Below are 19,512 nucleotides of genomic sequence, written 5' to 3' on the forward strand. Positions count from 1 at the left end.
CGACCCCAGGCCGCCTCCTTCAGAGGAGGGAAAAGGGCAGAGACCTGGGAATGCTGGAAGGTGGAAGAAACAGGCCTGCGGAGGAGGCGATGAGAGGGCTGCTGGTGGCTTTTCATGGCAACCTGCTTATTTTTGGAGGATTCAATGTGGAGCATAAAACTGCCAGCTCGGAAAGAGGGTGTGCCCTCTGCTGTCTGCTATGGAGAGGCCGCGTGGGCAAGGCTTCCTGAGGTGGGGCTGGAGGAGACAGGGCGAGAGGTTCGCTCCTGGCTGGTGGGCGTTATTTTCTTTCTTTACCTCTTCTTGACAACACACTTATGTTTTGAGTGTAGTGTAAATGAGTGATGATTGATCTCGCACACAGCTTTTATCAAGAAAGCTCGCTTTCACTTTGTAGGCATTCTCGCCACATTTTCTTTACAGAAATTCCTCTCATTTGTCCCACATGGTTATTCCTCCTAATGACGTTCCTGACAGTGGACTGTCAAAGGAGAGAGACCACTGAGTTACATCACCCACTGCGTTCTTTTGTTTGCAAGTGTGCATGGTTATCTTCATTCTGCAAGTCATTTTGTATCTGATCTGTAATCGCACATGCCAGCAGTTTACCAAGAGGAATTGCTTAGTTTCCCCTGAGAAAGTCTGATGAGAGCAAATTGCTCTTTCTTTTTTTGTGGCCACACGATGTGCTATGTGGGATCTTCCCTGACCATGTTGGGCTCCCTGACCAGGGATGGAGCCCATGCCCCCTGCAGTAGAAGTGCAGAGTCCTAACCACTGGACCGCTGGGGAAGTCCTACATTGCTTTCTAAGTGTATTGAGCACAAGCATAGGTCAGCTCTTGAGGAATATCACACACAGGCCCATATTCTGTTTGATTTCTGAGCATGGAATTTGTAAATGCTGGCTGCTGTTGTACCTGGACTAGAACCATCCACTGAGTCGCCATGTGTGTTACGGGAGAAACTGGGGGTGCAAGAAGCCATTTCCTAGCTGGCCTTGCACAGTGTCAGTTCAGAATAAAGTTATTTATTTATTTCTAAATCAGTTTGGAAATAAACTGCCTTGGCTGGGTTGTGTTTCTGTCTGGCTACCCGGGAAAAGAAGCAAAGCATCGAGTAAGCTTTCAAACAGAGTAACAGAAACAAAAACATGAGATGATCAAAGCCGTCATTAATAGCCTTGTGGTGCTTACTGGGATAATAGTTAGAATGGTTCTGCTCTGCTCATTGGATGGCTAAACTCCATATTCTGGTGTTCAAGACCAACTTAATCCATCATCATCCCTAATTACCAAGTTCTATGCCTTTGCTCTGAAATGGCAACCCACTCCAGTGTTCTTGCCTGGAGAATCCCAGGGCCAGGGGAGCCTGGTGGGCTGCCGTCTATGGGGTTGCACAGTCGGACACGACTGAAGCGACTTAGCAGCAGCATGCCTTTGTTTAAAGCTTTTGCTCTGGCAATTACTCTAAGCGTTTCCCGTACTGTTACTCCTTGTCCTGCCTAGAATGACGTCCTTGCCTCTTTCTTGTGTCTGCATCCAACCCAGGTTTCTAGGTCTCACGCCCTCACTTTGTTCTTGTCATTTGTTGTGCAGGTGTGGCTGCTTCCGTGATTTTAGGCCCATAATGATTTCTTGCGCCTTCTTGACTCTCCTTACCAGTAAATAGTGATCAGTTTATACCATGTCATAGAAATATGTTTGTTTGTCGTTATTTATTATATTTGGGGGCCTTATCTTCTCAGAAGCCCTCAAAGGCAAGAATTTTGTACTGATTATATTGCTTCTGTTTCCTCCATATACATAGTAAGTGCTAAATGAATGCATGTTGATTCGAATTGAATAGGGAGCAGTTAAGATGGGCTGGGAGGTGAAAGACATTTTAAGAGAGAAGTCTACTTTATACCACTTTCTAAATCCAACCAGGCATCTTTTTCTCTTCAGTAGCTTTTAGGAATTTAGCAATATGAAGTAGACCCTCTTTACTCCCAGATTTCACATTTGCCATGGTGAAGCTGCATAACATGAGTAATGTGAAATTACGCTGATTTACAGATTTTAATTGTATGTTTGTGTGTTGAGAGAGAACGCGGCGTACAGCATGCAGCCATTTAGCTCACGAGTAATATATCAGCACCCACGTCTATATCTCATTGTGGCTTTATCACTCTCCACTCATTCGGAATGTGAACTCAACTGTGTTCCATGGTGGAAAGTACATATTACAGTGATACTGTGAATTTAGAGATTCAAGGAGACTCTGATTATATGTCTCATAAATTGCAAGGATTTAGCTGCTGTATAACTAATTACGTTGTTTGACGTGGTATTCAAATGCAGATTAAAAACTTAACTGTAATACTTCTTTATGCTAAACCACAATCTCCAAATCTCCAGAGCAGACACTCCTGGTAGAGGTGTCATTCTAATGTATTATCTGTCCTGAATGGTATCTAGCACACTGATAGCTTTTTTTAATATTCTAATCAGATTTTTATCTTGCTCTTTCTCAGGTACTGGTATCTTGGGCCTCTAAAAACCAAAGCAGCCCACTTTTTCAGCACTCTTAAGGTAAATGCAGGCTACAGTATTGAAATTTGACCTCTGGTATTTTGTTATTCCTTTGTGATGTGTGTATTTGGAATTTTTAAAAGTTTCTTGCTATAGATGTATATGGCATGCTCCTAAAATGGGGCCTATTTACTTACACACAAATGCAGACGGCATTCTTGTTTTGATACTTCTCATCTGCCAACTTATTCTCTATTACCAAGCCCATATTTAATTTCATTTTAGTATTTCACTTCCCTTTGTCCACTCACTCTTACCAAACAAACCTTGAACAGAGTGACCTGTATCTCATTAATTACTTGCAAGTGTGTCTATATTAGAAATGAATATCTAGAAATGAACTGAAGATTTGTATCTGAATACACCTAATCGTATAGGCTTGTGTATAATATAGTAGGCTTCAAACAATGCTTTGTGTTTCAAACCGTGCTTAACTAGCCAAATATGTGTAGTGGTTGCTGCATTGGACAATACAAGTGTGAGACCGTTGCCATCATAAGGGAAAGTTCTATCAGGCTATGCTGTTGTAGGTTATACGATGAAAAATATTGGTATAGAGAAAAACTCAACAATGTATGTTAAAGAAAACACTAATAGAAAAGTCATAGTTATCTTGTACTACATACCATGTTGAGCTTTTATGCACATGAAGGTAGTATATTTACAGTTTGAATCTGAAAATTGGCAGATGAAGTTTCAATGTAGTAAAGAGTTTGGTTCTATCTAGTGTTAACATTCAGAGTATCGAATGGGTTTGAAATTAAAGAAGTAATGTATGTCCATTGGAAAACATAGCTCCCTTTACCCAGAGCTATCCAGTTATTCATTAACAAAGCCATTAAAGTACTAGGGGTAACCAATCTATGTGATTACTAAAATGAACTTGGGATGATGGGGAGCAAGGACTTTCTATGCTTAAGGCAAACTGTGTGAGTAAAATGCATGACTGCTGTTGCTTGGAGGAATAATTTCGTTGATGGAGTATTCAGGAAGAAATAGAGTAGCTCCGTATTTAAGCTGTAGAATCTGGGACCTATAAACTGTTTCTATCATTTCTACAGCAAACAGTGATTGCATACCTATTGGGTGGCAAGCCCTGCTGTATATTTGGAATACTGAGTCAAATAAGACAGGTGTCATGCCCTCAAGAAGTGTTCAGATGCCAGGAGTGAGGGCCTGGTAAATCAGCAGTTTGGCAAATGCTAGGAGAGAAATAGGAAAGAATAAGATGGAAGCAGAGAGGAGGAGCATTTACCTCTGACTGAAGGTCAGTAGAGTCAGCCCAGAGAAGGTTACAGTACTTCAGCCAAATTTTGAAAAATATACAGGACTAGATAAAGGGCATTCTAAGTGCAGGGATCAGGATGTGTGGAGTCACAGAGGTGGGACATGGTCTTTAATTATGGCCAGCACAGTTGAATGGCTTGCAGGCTTACGGCAGGTTTTGACGTGGGATCTGACCTTTATCATTAAAGCACTAGAGAGTCACTGGATCTTAAGCAGGGGAATGATAGGAGCAGGCTTTCACTTTGGCAAGAAATTGTTTGGCAGCAGAATGGACAAGAGACTGGACATTGGTAGTTACAGGCAAAGGCATCAGATAGAAGATTGTTAACATGATCCAGGTGAGGAGAGATGAGGTCTCGACAAGGTGGTAATAGTGAACATTGACCCCAGAGCATTGACTAAAGAGGTACAATCGTCTTTAGTAAGAAGGAGCATGGAGTATTCCCAGATTTCTGGTTTGAGGGTCTAGAGTTTGGTGACTAGCGTTTTCCATGAATGCTGATAATATTAGAGTTGGATCATGTTCATGAAGAAATGTGAAATTCTCAGTTTGGCACATATCGAGTTTAACATTACCAGTGGTACAGACCAGTGAAGTCATACAATTATGACTTAGATATCTGGGCTGAAGAAATAGATTTAAATGTCGTAAGTGTATGAGTGGCATTGAGCTATGGGTTTGTTAAAGTTACTGTTGAAAATAGGTCGGCACAAATAACCATCATTTTAAAGAGCCAGAAATGATGCCCAGAAAGTCCAGAGAGAAACTCTGGGAGGAAGTACTGATATAGAAGCCGATGAAAAAGAGAACTTCCAGAAGACAGCGAGATTTTAAGAAGCAGCAGCAAAGAGCAAAAATAAAGAGAGGAAAGTAAGGATCCATTGAATCTGGCAACCCCTGCAGGTTTGGTAACGTCTTAGGTGGAGGGGCCGAAGCCAAATTGAAGAAAGTTCAGGAATAAACCGGAGGTAAAAACTGGAGGCAGCAGAGCCACTCCTTTAAGAAACTCTACTTTGAAGGAGAGGAGATTAAAAACAGCAGAAGGTACTGAGAAATACGGGTCAGTGGAGCATTCTGTTTTTGTTTTTTTTTTTTTTTAGTTAGAGAGCTGTTCATGTGTTTACTCCCTGAAGAAAAAGTAAAAGCGAATGGGAGGAGAAGAGAGAAAAGGCACAAAAGACATGACTGACTCGGCCGAGTCTGTGAGCAAGAGGAGGGGAGTGGATCAGAGCCCTGGACTAGCCCCGGGCAGGGGGAGGGACACCTTTTTCCTTGAGACAGGAGAGCAATAAAACAGAGGTCTGGGTGAAAACACATTTATAAAGAGGTGAGGCAGTTCTCCCTGATGTCCTTGTATTTTCTCTGAATGGTAGGAAGCAAGGTGATCTTTTGAAAGCGAGGTTGGTGGGGAATTTGGAAGAAGGATGAAAATAGGAAGGTTTAGAAAGATTATCAAGTGACACAAGAGACCTTAGGCCAAGAGCTTGCTGTGATGTGGGCGTCCTCACTTGGGTGGTTGTTCTCCCAGTGTCAGTACTCAGCAGGAGTGCCTTATCTCCCCTCTGATAATACTGAGCCACGATGTAGAAGTACAGACACTTAGTGACAGATTGATCCAGAACTGAGGCTTTTCAGGGTACGTGTTAGAGAAGGCAGACAATGAGGGCCAAAAGTGACAGAAGGATGATGTAAAATCCCCTGTTCATCTGGTTGGTGCTGAGGACAAATGGAGTGGCCCCGAGCTGGGATTCTCTGAGAGCCAGGTGTGGTTAGGGTCTTCAGGGGCCCCCAGTTCATAGCCCTCTCTTCCTCCTCTGACTTTGAACCAGTTATGAAAGCAAAATGCAGAAACAAAGCAGATGAGAATTGACATACCAGCTTTATCAATGTCAGCAGGAGTGAAGGACACAGCGTGGATACATGGTCACAATCTGATTTCCTCACAGTCCAAATTGAATTTCTCCACTTAAAAGACCTCCATCAGGACAGAGACTGCTAAGTAAGCCCACTGCACGAGGAATCAATGGATGTGTGACTCTGTAGGACTCTGATCACTTCCAGAGAAAGAAGAGAAGAGGTTGGGTCTTTCTGGACCTGGGAGGAGTAAGAGATGGAGTGAGAGAAGTCAGAATTAATTGTTACTCTTTTGTAATTCACCACTTGGAAACTTGAGAACATGGGAGTAGTTCACCCTGAGGGCCACTGGGCACAAAAATATCAACTGGAAGAATAAGGGAAGTGATTATCGAGTGGGATACCAGGGCTTTAGACTTCTAAGATCGAGTAGTTCTGGGTACCGATAAGGACTAGGATGTGGAAATGGGTTGCTGTGGTAGGTTGGAGGCAATGTCAGGGGCTGAGAGGCTAGGGTATTATTTTAATAATCCTTGAGGACACTGATGAGACCCAGGATGGTACTGGACTCGGGATGCCAGGAAGAAGACAGATCTGGGGTGTGAGAATGATGGTCTTTGAGAGCAGAAACAAGAAGCCTTGGGCTGGATTTTGAGGCCAAACCAGTGTGGCCTCCGAGTGGAACATGCTTCCCAAAGTGAAGGAAGTCTGTGATGCAACTAGATTTCATCAGTCTCATGTTTGTGTCACCATCTCTAAATGAATGATAAATTTATTATGGTGTGACTCTATGCTCATTCATATTGAGAAACTCCAAGAGTTTGTAATTGTGTTGCATGATAAACGTTTTTTTCCCTTCATTGAAAGGAGTGGCCTCAGACTCATCAAGCCTCCATCTCCTACACGGGACCTACAGAGAGACGTCCCAGTGGAGCGGAAGAGACCCCGCCCCGGCCCTCTCTGTACAGGAGGATATTACGGAGGCTCGCGTCCTACTGGGCACAACCGCAGGGCGGTGAGCAGTCTGGGGACTGGAGGTTGGAAAGCCCTGGGTAGCTCAGGACTGCCTGAGGCAGACCCCACACGAGTGTCCGACCCTCCGGGAGTGGCGGAGGCCTGAACTCAGCCCTCGGGTGCACAACACAGGCCCAGACCAGCAGCAGCAGCGTCCCGTGAACGGGGACAGCCCGTGTCATTCCTGACTCCCAGCGACTCCCTCTTTCTCTCGCCAGCCTTTGTGTTACTGTAGCTGCTTTTGTTGGGATGTCTCAGGCCTAGAGATTCCATTTTGAACCTGGCTCTTTATCCCGTGTATCAAAAGTATAAGAGAAAGAAAATTAAGCCTGGAAGTCCACAGACGGGCTTGGGAGGCCATCTGAGCCGCTGGCAGCTGGCCGTGGGTGGCAGTGCTGAAATGTTGGTGGGAGATAGCTGACCTGTGTCGGATGCATTCACACAGCCCCGCAAGAGGTGAACCCAGAGGTCTGGAAGGAAGTGCAGCTGTCCACCCTTGAACTGTCCATCACAACCCGGAACAGTCAGCTTGACCTGGCAGTAAGTGTGCCTTTTTTTTTTTTTTTTTTAATTAGAAAAGCATTTCGGAAAAGTGACAAAGGCTACAAAGGCTGCACACTCTTCTAGTAACTTGGTGTTTTTATTTTTACCCTGTGGGGAGAGAGAGGGGTCAGGAACAAGAGGATGTGGGGTGCCTTTGAGGAATAATAGCATGAGAAGAAACAGCTGAGTGAAGTGCCTAAAAGCTTATGGGGCTCTGGTCAAGTATCTGTCACCAAGCTTTCTGCCTTGAGAGAACTAAGGGCAAAGGGCCTTTAGGAGTGGAGTTAGTCTCCTGTTTGTCATAGAAATCAAAAGTTGCAGAACTTTTGCTTGAGTAAACATCTATTATTTTTGTGACTGTATTAAATATGTAGATTTAGATCTCCAGGGAAGAAAACTATACACACACACACACACACACACACACACACAAATACCTATTTGCATATTTTGAGTCCAATCTATTAACATGGACTGTCCAATATAGTAGCCACTAGTCACAGGTAGCTGTTTAAATTAATTACAAAATAAATTTAAAACTCATTTCTCGTGCTACATGTCAACTGCCATATGTGGCTAGTAGCTACCATATTGGAAAGCACAAATATAAAATATTTCCACAGTGCAGAGTTCTGGAGAGTGCTGATATAGACAATAACGCTAAAAAATATTCTGAAATAAATCAGAGGTTAGCAAACTGGTCTGCTACCTGTTTTACTACAGCCTGCAAGCCAGGAATTGATTTTAAGTTTTCAAATGGTTAGAATAAAGTCAAAAAAGGAATGATATTTTGTGATAGGTGAAAAGTATATGGAACTCAAGTTTCAACATCCATAAGTAAAGTTTCACTGGAACAGAGCTGTGTTCATCCATGTCTGTGTTGTCTGTGGCCACACTTGGGCAGCAGTGGCAGAGCTGAGTCATTGTGACAGAGACTGAATGGCCCCCAAAGCCTGAAACATTTACTCTCTGCCCATCCACAGTAAAGGTTTACTGACCCCTGGTCTAGAGGAAACCTCAGTAGTTTATGTTAATGAAGATGCCATCAGGAAAGTTATTCTTAACCATGGACCAATACTATGTTTAGCTTTTAAGTAAATCATAGTAGTATGTTCACAATTGACCTGGTCAGTCTGAAAATTGGCACATGGAATTGAACGTATGAATGTAGTATGGTGAGTAAGTAAGGGAGAGAAGTACAATGGGAAGTTTGATTCCAGTATTAATATGCAGAGTGTCGGGTGACTTTCTAAATGTAAAACTAATGCATGTCTTTGTACAAAATTTGGATCACATAGCTCTTTTCACTTTCTAAATTGATTCCAGTTGGATTAAAAGGTTAAATGTAAAAAAAAAAAAAAAAAAACTATGAAAGTACTGGAGTGAAATCTTAAGTGATTATCAACATAAACTTGGGAGGACAAGACTAAACCTGGCACCTGAGGCAAAAATCACATTGATGCATTTGCCTACGTCTAATACAAAAGAAATAAACCAAAATTTTAATGAAAATTGAGGAAAATATTAGGATGTGATAGATGTGGAGTTAATAGCTTTCCTTTATAGTAAAACTGTTGGGATAGTCAGTAAGAGATGGGCAAAGGATTCATATAAACAACAGGCAGAGGACAAAAACAGAAATTCACAAAGTAAACATGAAAAAAAATCACTGGTATTTACTACATGATAAGCACTGCCCTAAGAATTTTACATAGTGTCATCACATGTAATCCTCATAACTATACTATCAGGTGGGTATAATGTCTATCTTAATTTCATAGGTAAAGAAAAAAATGCTTAATATCAAAGAAATACAAATTAAAATCATAAATATTGAATGGCTGTAAATTAAAAAGCATGCTAGTGTTCAGTGTGGGTGGGGAAATGGGCTGTCAGGTATTACTGGAGGGAAGAGAACTCGGAACTCCCTTTCTCCATGGCATTGTGGCAGTATATATGAAGCATGTGAAATACAAGCATACCACTGGCCCTGTTAAGCATATTTCTAAAAATTTATCCATCAAAAATAATCAGATGATATATAAAGACAATCCCTTATTTCTTACATAATGGGATTCTGGAAATGTTGGTGAAAGTGAATGTATTAAGGTTAAAAAATACTCTGTTAGAAAGAAAGATAAGATTTCTAATTATGCATTTCCTTTATACCCAGTCTCTGATGATATGCACTTCCAGTGTTTTGTTCATGTTCTTTAACCTTGTTCTTTGCTCTGATGATTGAATACCAGTGAATGGATTGAGTTCAGCAAGTAGGTGATTGTGGCTCGAGATTAGCTGCATTCAGAATGCTGAAAGCTTTTTATCTTTGTGCCAATTATAAAAGTATATGATCCTGTGCTGCTTATCACTGGCAGCAGTGCATTCATTTTCTTTTATTCCAAAACCTCTTTGTAAAAATAAAAGCGAATGCAATAAAATATTCAAAGACAATGAAGCTGCCATGTAATAGCTCAAAATGTTCATTTATCATTTAAAAAAAAAAAGTCCATTCAGAGTCTGAAAGAAGCTTTAGGGGTGTGGAATGTTTGAAAATTAGGATCTCTTGTAGAGCTATGTTCACTGTATTTATCATGGCAAAATACATGAAACAAACTAATCAGGCAACTGATTAAATAGATTTTGACGTGTTTAGTTGCTCAGTCATGTCCAACTCTGTGCAACCCCATGGATTGTACCCGCCAGGCTCTTCTGTCCATGGAATTTGAATGCTGGAGTGGGTTACTACTTCCTACTCCAGTAGATTTTGGTACATGTATTTAAAATGTTCTCTACCAACATGGAAAGATGTTCATTGTATATTTAAATGAAAAACCAGGTTAATATGATTTGCATCAAAAGATTTCATATATCTGTTAAAAAGAAATACTCCCACCTCTAATTGAATTTTGTGAATGACAGAGGGTGAAGCTCTAATTTTATCTTTCTTCCATATAGAAAGCCAGTTGTCCAAGCATCATTTATTGAAATATGCCCCACGCCTCCCCCTCTCTCACTGATCTGCAGTAAACCTGTCACACATCAAGAGTTTGTATACATGGAGATGTTCCTAAGTCTACTCTGTTGCTTTATTTTTCAATATTTGTACTAATATTATGCTTGTCTTAATTATTAGTTTTAGAGTAAGTCCCTCTGTTTTTCTTCTTAAAGGGTTTCTTGGCTATTCTTGGCTCTTTGACTTCAATAAATCTCTTAGAATGTTTAAGTTCTACATAAATATCTGTTATAAAATCGATCAGGATTCCATTGAACCTGTAGATCAATTTGAGGAGAAATGACATTTTCTACAACATTGACTCTTCTGTCATATAAACATGGCATATCGCTTCATTTATTTAGGCTTTTAATGTCTTTCAGTGAAGTTTTATAGTTTTCTTTAACATTTTGTCTTGCTGAGTAGATTCCTGGTTATCTTAATTTTTGACGTTGTTGTAAATAGTGTCTTTTAAAATGTCATTTTTTAACTGATTTAGTAGATGGTCATGTAATTGATTTTTTTATATTGATGCTGTACCAGCAAACTACAATTCTTATCATGTTTATGGATTCCTTTAGATTTCAATAGATTCAGTCATAACAACTGCAAATGGTGCAGTTGATATGATTTTTTTTCCTTTCAAATACTTACCCTTATAACCTTTTGCCTTATCACATTGGCTAGGACCTCAGTACTGGGTTGAACAGAAGCGGTATTGGCAGGAGTCCTTGTCTCATTCCTAATTTAGAGAAAAAGGCTTTACTGCTTCATTCTTGAATTTGATGTTGTTTTTTTTTTTTTTTAATAGATAGCCTTTATCAGATTAAGGAAGTTCCCTTCCATTCCTATCCTAGTTTGCCAAGAGTTTTTATCATGAGTGGTTATATAATTTTATCAAGTACCTTTTCAGCCACTACTGAGATAAGGCTTTCTCACTGAAATCTGTCGTATTGTAATACATTGATTTCCACACTTGCACGCTTTACAAAAGTCAAATCCTAGACTCGTATATATATCCACTTGCCCCTTTTGATGTCTAATATACATTTCAGGCTTGGCATGTCCTGAGCTCCTGATCTTCCCTCCCACCCCTTGAAAACTGCCTTATTCTCACTCTTCCCCCAGCGCAGCTGATTGTAATTCCATGCTTTTAGTTGTTCAGGCCAAACATCTTGGATACTCCGTGTCCACAGCTGAAACCTCCGAGCAAATCCTAGTGCCTGCACCTTCTGTTAATGAGTCACAGTCTCCACTGCCAGCTATTCCAAGCCAGGGTCGTATTTTAGCCCAATTACTACAATAGGTGCCTAAGTGGTCTCCCTGCCCCTTTCCTGCTCCTCTAAACACAGTAGCCAGAGAGAGCCTTTAAAAAAAGCACACCATATTTCTCTGCTTAAGACCTTCCAGTGGCTTTTTGCTTCACTCAGCCTAGCGGCCAGCTTCCCTGTAGGCGGTCCAGTGTCCGTGCTCTCTGATTTCGCCTCCTCTTGTCTCCTTTTCCCACTCTGCTCCAGCCGTGCCGGCTCCATGTTGTCAGACCTGCTCCCACCGAAGGCCCCGGCCCTGCCGGTGTCCTTTGTGTGGACTGCGCGTCCCTAGACCAGTGGTTCTCAAAGTGTGGGCCTTAGATCAGCAGCAGTGGCATCGCTTGGGACCTTTTCACAATGAAGATTCTTGGGACCCACCCCAGATCTATTGAACTCTAAGCTCTGAAAATGGGGCCGAGTCTGAACTTAACAGCCACCTTGGTGACAGTTCTTGAAGACTGCCCTGGGTTTCCACAGCTCCTGCACCTTCTTCAGGTGTCTGCCTAGAGGTTACCTCGTCAATGAGGCATACCTGGGCTCCTCTTTAAAAATGCCACCAACACCACCTTTTATCTCTTTTATAACGTACTTATAATATTTCTAATATACTGCATACCGTTTATGCTAATATACATACTCTCCAGCTTGCTATTTTTATACTGATATACTCTAGCATACTTCTAATATATGTGATCATTTATTACTTTATTATGGTTGTGTTTTGTTCTCCCTTTCGCTTTCTCCGGTAGAATGTAGGTTCTTTGCAGGCAGAAATGTTCGTGTTTCTGGTTCATTGAGGGGACCCTAGCACTTAGAAAAGTTCATGGTACAAAGAAGACAATAAGTCGTTTAGTAAGAGGTGACCTTAGAGCAGAGTTATCCCTCTGTATTTTGTAATTCCTGGTTGAGATGTAAAGTTGTGCTTTGGTTGAGCCCTTTAATCTTGGGCAAAGGCTGACAGCTTGCAGAGGCCTGGGGATGACCCTGCGGCTATGAATTTTGAACCTTTCCAAAAAGAACGAAATTCTATTTGAAGCAGACCCAGAAGGATTGGGATTGATTTATAGAGGGCCAGATTGTATTGCGCGCTACCAACTGGTAGTAAATTTCAGCCATGGCCAAAGAACCAAGTCTGTTTTTTTATGCCACTTTCTTGTAGCTTAGTTCTTCTAGAACATTCTGTGGTGGGGAATGCAGCATTTTAAAAACATTTGTTGTTGTTTAGTCACTGAGTCATGTCCCACTCTTTTTGCGACCCCTTGGACTGTAGCCCGCCAGGCTCCTCTGTCCATTGGATTTCCCAGGCAAGAATACTGGAGAGGGTTGCCATTTCCTCCTTCAAGGGATCTTCCCAACCCAGGGCTCGAACCCACAACTCTTGCATTAAAAACATTTCTATTCCATGGCATAAATGGATTGCTGCTCTTCAACTCTGGTCACTCACTAAGTCTGCAGGTACAGAGTTAAAAAATCCAGATACTTCACACCAAGAAGCTGATCAAGCTGGTGTGGTGTGATGCTGACATACAGTGAGGATGGAGACTTGCTGGGAGAGAGGCTTACCAGGGAGAGGACCCTCGAGACTGTAACAATTGTGATTATCAGCAAGTGACAGAACTTGACCAACCTCTAAACCTGAGTTTTTACCTAGCTTATGTATGTAGTAAAAAAAAAAAAAAAAGCAATGGAGATGAATTTTATGGTATATAAATTATGCTTCAGTAAAGGTCTTAATGTAAAAAGAAAGAAGAAGGACTGAAAATATACTCAGGATTAAGTCATTGAAAGTCAAGTCCCTTCTGTAATATACAGCTCCAACCATGACCCTCCAAGGCTAAGAGGGCAACAGGGTCCATAGGCCAAAATTCAGAGCATTAACGTTAGTTTTCCTAACCTTTCAGAGCAAAGAAGACTTTATGAACATCTGCATGGAACCCAACACCGTCAGCAAAGGAGACTTCATCACTCTAGGGTAAGTGGACTGGGGTTTGTAGGCAGTGAGGCTTTAAGTGGTTTGTATTCTCAGACTTTACCAATCCGAGCGCCCACAAAGTCCAAAGCAGAGATCTCACTGAAGACTTGCGTGGTTTGGCAACTGTAGCACCCTTTTGTTTTTTGGGGTTGGCATGCGTAGTGCACGTCTCCTAGTTTGGCCTTCCGCTTGCATTTTGGGAAGATCAGAGTTTGGGAGCTGGCTTGGTCTTTTGACTGAAATGACAGGAGTCAGTGTAGCATGGTATCCTGCCCAGAATTTTGGCCTCAGGGTCAGAACTACTGGATACAAATCTTGACTTTGCCACTCAGTGGCCTCATGATCCTTTACTTTCCCTGAATCCTGGAGTGGAATAACATAATTGCCTCTCTCTCTCAGGGTTGTTTTTGAGTCTCATATGAGGGACTGTGTGGGCAAAGTTTTTATAAGCATGAAGTACTTCACAGCACTGGTTACCATTCATGTCAGCTCACCTTGCCTTTTCCCAGGGCATTAATGAAAAGGTATTGAGTACCTTGGACATCTTCCAGACTTTTTTCCCTTTTCCACTACAAAAGACCCTCCCAAGTCCTGTCTGATTTGTTAAGCCATACCTCTGCCAGAGTTTTATTGGTTAAGGATGCTCTCGGCCTTCCGCCAGACTTCAGAGCAACTGAGAAGGCTATGTGTTACCATGCCAACTGGAATCTGCTCCATTTTTTCTGAACTCTGTCTCGGAGCTCCCTCTCGCGCCCACGTGAGGATTAGACATTGCTGCTGCAGCGGCCGGGTCTCCATGGCTGCCTCATTCTCTGTGCCAGCACCGGCAGCACAATGGCTTCACTCAGTTTGTGTTGTTCTTGCCCTGGGTACCAATTCTTCAGATGCTGAATAGCTGCTTCTGCAGCCTTTGATTTACTTGCTGTAACTATAGTAAAAGGGAGAAAGGGAAAAAGTCTTTCTTCTCCTAGGAAGGGTCCAGAAGCTACACAGTGTCCCACAAGCCTGTGGGACCAGCTATATTCGAATCTCCTTTATAATGCTGACATCCAAAACCAGAAAGAAAAACTGATGATATTGCTTAAATTAGACGAAGTCATTATGGTGCACATGGTTGCTGTCATCATCTGCAGCAGCAGCAATAACATAGTTTCCTTTTGGTCTCTACAGGAAGCAAAATCAAGCCTGTCTGCTTCCTCTGAGTATCTGATTAGAACACTGAAAAGTTGCTTTAGAAAACTGACGATGTTTCATCGAAAGAATTACTATTGTTAGTTAATGATAAGTGATGTGAAAGTCACTCAGTCGTGTCCGACTCTTTGCAACCCCTTGGACTATATAGTCCATAGAATTACTGTACAGTCCATGGAATTCTCCAGGCCAGAATACTGGAGTGGATAGCCTTTCCCTTCTCCAGGGGATCTTCCCAACCCAGGGTTTGAACCCAGATCTCCCGCATTGCAGGTGGATTCTTTATCAGCTGAGCCACCAGGGAAGCCCAAGAATACTGGAGTGGGTAGCCTATCCCTTCTCCAGCAATTAGTGATGAAGATGGACTGATTTCCATAGATTAGCTTTTACCCATTTCCCAGTGATTCTGACTAGCTGCAGGGTGTATATACATGGGGGGTGGGGGTGGGTAGGGGTGTGTGTGTGTGTGTGTAGAGAGGCTAATAGTTTTATTCCAAATGTGTGTGTGTGTGTAGAAAGGCTAATAGTTTTATTCCAAATGTGTGTGTGTGTGTGTGTGTAGAGAGGCTAATAGTTTTATTCCAAAGCCATGTAGTCAAGGTCAAGATGCAGTATTCCAAGTAGACTGTTTATATCAATATGGAGAATTACACAAAAGCTGCTAAGTTTGGTTGTTCATATAAATCCATCTAGTTTAAATCAGAATAAAAAATTTTCTCTTTCAAGTCACAGACTCACAAGAAGTACCAAATATCAAAAGTTTAGTACTTTTTTCTAAAGTATTTCATTTCATTCCAATTTTTAAACTTGGGATTTTTAAATAGCCCAAGAATTAGGTATACATGGAACTACTTAAAGATCAGTTGAGAGAAAAATCAGTCTTCATGCACAGTTCTGTTCAGTAAATAAACCTTCTCAATCTGGAATGTATCTCAACACTAAGCAAGAAGTACTGGGGGGAAAATTATTCACAGAACCCCCATGGTTCAAGAGACTGTGAGTCCATGTATTTGATTTTACCCAAAGACACGCAGAACTTGCTTTATTCTGGCAGCCGAGTGCAGTTGCCAGCACTGGTTTCCAAGGTTGCTTTCTCCTGTACCAACAGAAGTAAAAAGGTGAGCGATCCCAAGCTGCATGTCGAGGGCACTGAGTGTCTCCAAGCCAGCCGCTGCACTTTGCTTCTTCCAGAGGTGAGCAGGGGTGAGCTGCCCCACAGCTGGTGGTCTTCTCCTCTGTGGTCTTCCTTTCTGTTTTATTTCTCCCTCTTTCCTATTAACAGACCCTTCCTTAGGTACCTCATACATGCTGAGTGCTGTGCCAGGCTCTGGGTTATATTAAGGGAGACCTGAAAAGATGGCAGAAAAGCCCCTTCTGAGTCAAAAGTTTAGAGTTTGGCTCCTGAAGACTTCCAGTGTTGTCAAGCCAAGGTTCTGTAAAGTGATCCTTCAGTTTCCTGAGCTTTTATTTTTCTGAATGTAAATTATGCGAATGGTTACTATAACAACCCACAGAATTCTCTAGTTTGCAAATGTTCATAGTGAATTCTAGCTTCACGTTTTTTAAAAATGATCTGGAAGCGTTTTCAGGATGACAGTAAATTTTTCTGTACTGGGAAATGCCAAGCTATGTGGAATAACCTATAAGTGGGGGGAAAAAGTTAACTACAGATGTCCTCTGAAGACTTGACTGTTAAACTAAGGTGGTCAAAAAGGACTGTAGGTAAAACAGAAGGTGTCCCCACAGTGGCTGGCACCATAGTTTCAACACAGCAAATGTTGACTTACACGCATGAGTTATGGAAGGGTTTTCTAGAATTTGTAATATTAATGGTGCTATACCTTCGGTATAAAGGTAAGCGAGTCCTAAAGAACAACCATGAAAATAATCAAGGGGCTGTAATGGCTTCCCTAAGAGAACTGGCTGTGTTGCTCACTTTTCATTTGGGCAAGATTAGGGCCGAGAAGGACATACACATCTTAAGTGAATTCCTTAAAGATATGACAGGACCCTGTCTTTCAATAAGCATTTGAAAATGATAACCTTGTTTCACAAATCCCAAAATACTCTGGGAGGAGGCAGAGGCCACTTAAACCTTTTTCATGGTGGTGAAGTGGAAGTCACTCAATCATGTCCAACTTTCTGCGACCCCATGGACTATTCAGTCCATGAAATTCTCCAGGCCAGAATACTGGAGTGGGAAGCCTTTCCGTTCTCCAGGGGATCTTCCCAACCCAAGGACTGAATCCAGGTCTCCTGCATTGCAGGCAGATTCTTTACCAACCAAGCTATGAGGGAAGCCCCCCTATTTCCATAACCAGCCCTGTGTCTGACACAGGCACAGAAATCTCTTTTTAAAGAACATGAAGCTAAATCCTCAGGGTGCGGTTTTCCCGAACACCCTGCCCAGATGCTCAGAGTGTGACGAATCCCAGCCAGCTGTGGGCGCGAGCTGTTCTGAGTCTTCTCCCCCTGCACAGGGCACCGCGGGCGCCTTCAGCATCGACAGTGAGGAGTACGAAGCGATGCCCGTGGAGGTGAAGCTGCTCCCCAGGAAACTGCAGTTCTTCTGTGACCCTCGCAGGAGGGGGCAGCTGCTGCAGCGCCCGGCCCAGTGAGCGGGCGGCAGGTGGGCGCCCGAGACTGCGCTTCAGCCCACCCCGGGACCAAAAGGGAGCCGAGGCCTCCCCTGTCCCCCGCAGTGTTGTCAGAGGACCCCAAGGGCCGGTTCACGGCAAGTAGCACCCCCCGCCCCCGTCCCCCTCTCAGTGCTCCCCAGCTTTGCAGCCAGCTTCCCAGCAGCGCACGCTCGACTCTCCTGCGATGATGGCCCGGGCCCTCGTGAAGACCGCTCTTCCCAAGACTAGTTCCAGGAAATCCCCACCCGCAGTGGCCGGAGAAGGGCTCGACCTCGACAGCGCCCCCTGGTGGGGAGCAGGATCCTCCTGCGCTGGGTCCCGCTGCCGCCCTGGGTCTTCCTGGGAAGCAAGCCACCTGCTTTCCCGCCACTCCGCCCGCTCCCAGGCCCTTCCACGGGTGCTGCGACTTGATGAGCTCCAACTCCGCCCAAGCAAAAAGCATAGGGGGAGGTGTGTCCCTCTTCAGCCATGGCTGAAATACTGTCCAATACTCTTTCCCCACCCCTCCACCCTGCAGCCCTGCTTCTGAAATGTCGGTTTGCAAGAGAACCACCTAGGGTGCATGTTGAAAATTGACTTAGTTGGGGCCCATCCCGAATCTAGTAACTCGGTCTGGAGGGCCGAGCCCAGGAATCTGCACGTTTTAAAAGGCGGCCACCCTCCCCAAGTGGTTCTACTAGGAGAGATCCCCCGAACTGAATGGGACGGTCCTGTAAAGCAGTGGTCCACACACATTGTTATTCTGGTCATGTACTTCCTAAAAGTATTTTGAAAAATCATGTAACCATTCGCAGTTTTAAGTTGACAGCCAAAATTTTTCATGGGAAGTTAGTTGCCAAAGTACATACCTTCTAGTGTCATGTAAATATTGATATTTTAAAATAAAACTGTTACATTACTCTTTTGAACATTTTCAGTGTAATTGAGATACATAGCAGTTTGACACTCATCATCCATTTACAAAAATAAGCTAGTAAGTTGTTTAGTCATTGAAAAATGCTGATTTTTCTTATATGTGTATTTCCATACCCCTTTCTGCAAAGAATGCTATCATAATGTAATGTTTTTATGCTTGAAATTTTTTTTATTGGAACTATCATCTTGCCAACAAAAAGTATAAATGGAAATAACTTTTTTTAGTTCAAGTGTCAATTAACTTGAATAAATGTTATAAATTATTGAAATGCAATTGATATTATAAATTTTTGAAAATTAAAAATTAGCATTTTATTAGAATACTCTTTATCCTGAGTTGATTTTATTGAAAAACCCCTTTGTTTTTTCAGTTTAACTCAAGTTTTTGTTTTTGTGTTTTTATTTTATATAGTAGTATTGTTTCAGGTGTATAGCGAAGTGATTCAGTTATGCATGTATGTGTATGTTTTTTTTTTTTTTTTTCAATTCTTTTTCCATTAGGTTGTTACAGGGTGTTGAGCAGAGTTCCCAACCAACATTAGGTCCTTGTTGGTTATCTATTTTAAATAGAGCAGTGTGTACAAGTTGAGCTCAAACTCCTACTCTATCCTCCCCACCCACCTTGCTGGTGATGGTAAGTATGTTCTCTCACTGCGTGGGTCTGTGTTTTGTATATAAGTTTGTATTTTAACTTATTTCATATGATCTTTGTCTTTGACTTATTTCACTTAGTATGATAATCTCCAGGTCCATCCATGTTGCTGCAAATGGTATTATTTCATTCTCTTTAACGAGTAATAATTCTACTGTATGTACCACATCTTCTTTTACCTACTCATCTGTCCACAGACATTTAGGTTGCTTCCATGTCTTGGCTATGGTAAATAGCACTGCAATGAACATTGGGCTGCATGTATCCTTTCCAACCACGTTTTTCTCCAGATATACACCCAAGAATGGGATTGTAGGATCATGTGATAACCCTAGTTTCTTAAGGAACCTCCCTCCATACTCTTCTCCACAGTGGCTATACCAATTTCCATTCCCATTGACAGTGTAGGGGGGCTCCCTTTTCTCCACACCCTCTTCAGCATTTATTATTTGTAGACTTTTTGATGATGGCCATTATCACTGGTGTGACGTGATGTCTCATTACAGTTTTGATTTGTGTTTCTCTATAATTAGCAATGTTAAGCATCTTTTCAGGTGTTTCTTGGTCATC

The 19,512-nt window shown here is 42.3% G+C and overlaps 1 protein-coding gene across 5 annotated transcripts in view; it reads left to right on the top strand.

The window, feature by feature from the left end:
• Positions 1-18,273, top strand: part of AGK (acylglycerol kinase) — an 87,687-nt gene extending 69,414 nt beyond the window's left edge. For 4 of the 5 annotated variants that reach the window (XM_061165944.1, XM_061165945.1, XM_061165946.1 and 1 more), the window contains 6 exons: positions 2,515-2,572; positions 6,582-6,729; positions 7,174-7,268; positions 13,475-13,545; positions 15,845-15,929; positions 17,217-18,273. In XM_061165944.1, the coding sequence (XP_061021927.1) occupies positions 2,515-2,572; positions 6,582-6,729; positions 7,174-7,268; positions 13,475-13,545; positions 15,845-15,929; positions 17,217-17,354 (595 nt within the window). In that variant the 3' untranslated portion in view covers positions 17,355-18,273. Of the gene's footprint in view, positions 1-2,514; positions 2,573-6,581; positions 6,730-7,173; positions 7,269-13,474; positions 13,550-15,844; positions 15,930-17,216 lie in introns of those variants that run through there. The other variant, XM_061165948.1, reaches the window with a different exon arrangement.
• Positions 18,274-19,512: the final 1,239 nt, after the last annotated feature.

Source organism: Dama dama, chromosome 18 (genome assembly GCF_033118175.1).
Source record: "Dama dama isolate Ldn47 chromosome 18, ASM3311817v1, whole genome shotgun sequence".
Classification (NCBI taxonomy): domain Eukaryota; kingdom Metazoa; phylum Chordata; class Mammalia; order Artiodactyla; family Cervidae; genus Dama; species Dama dama.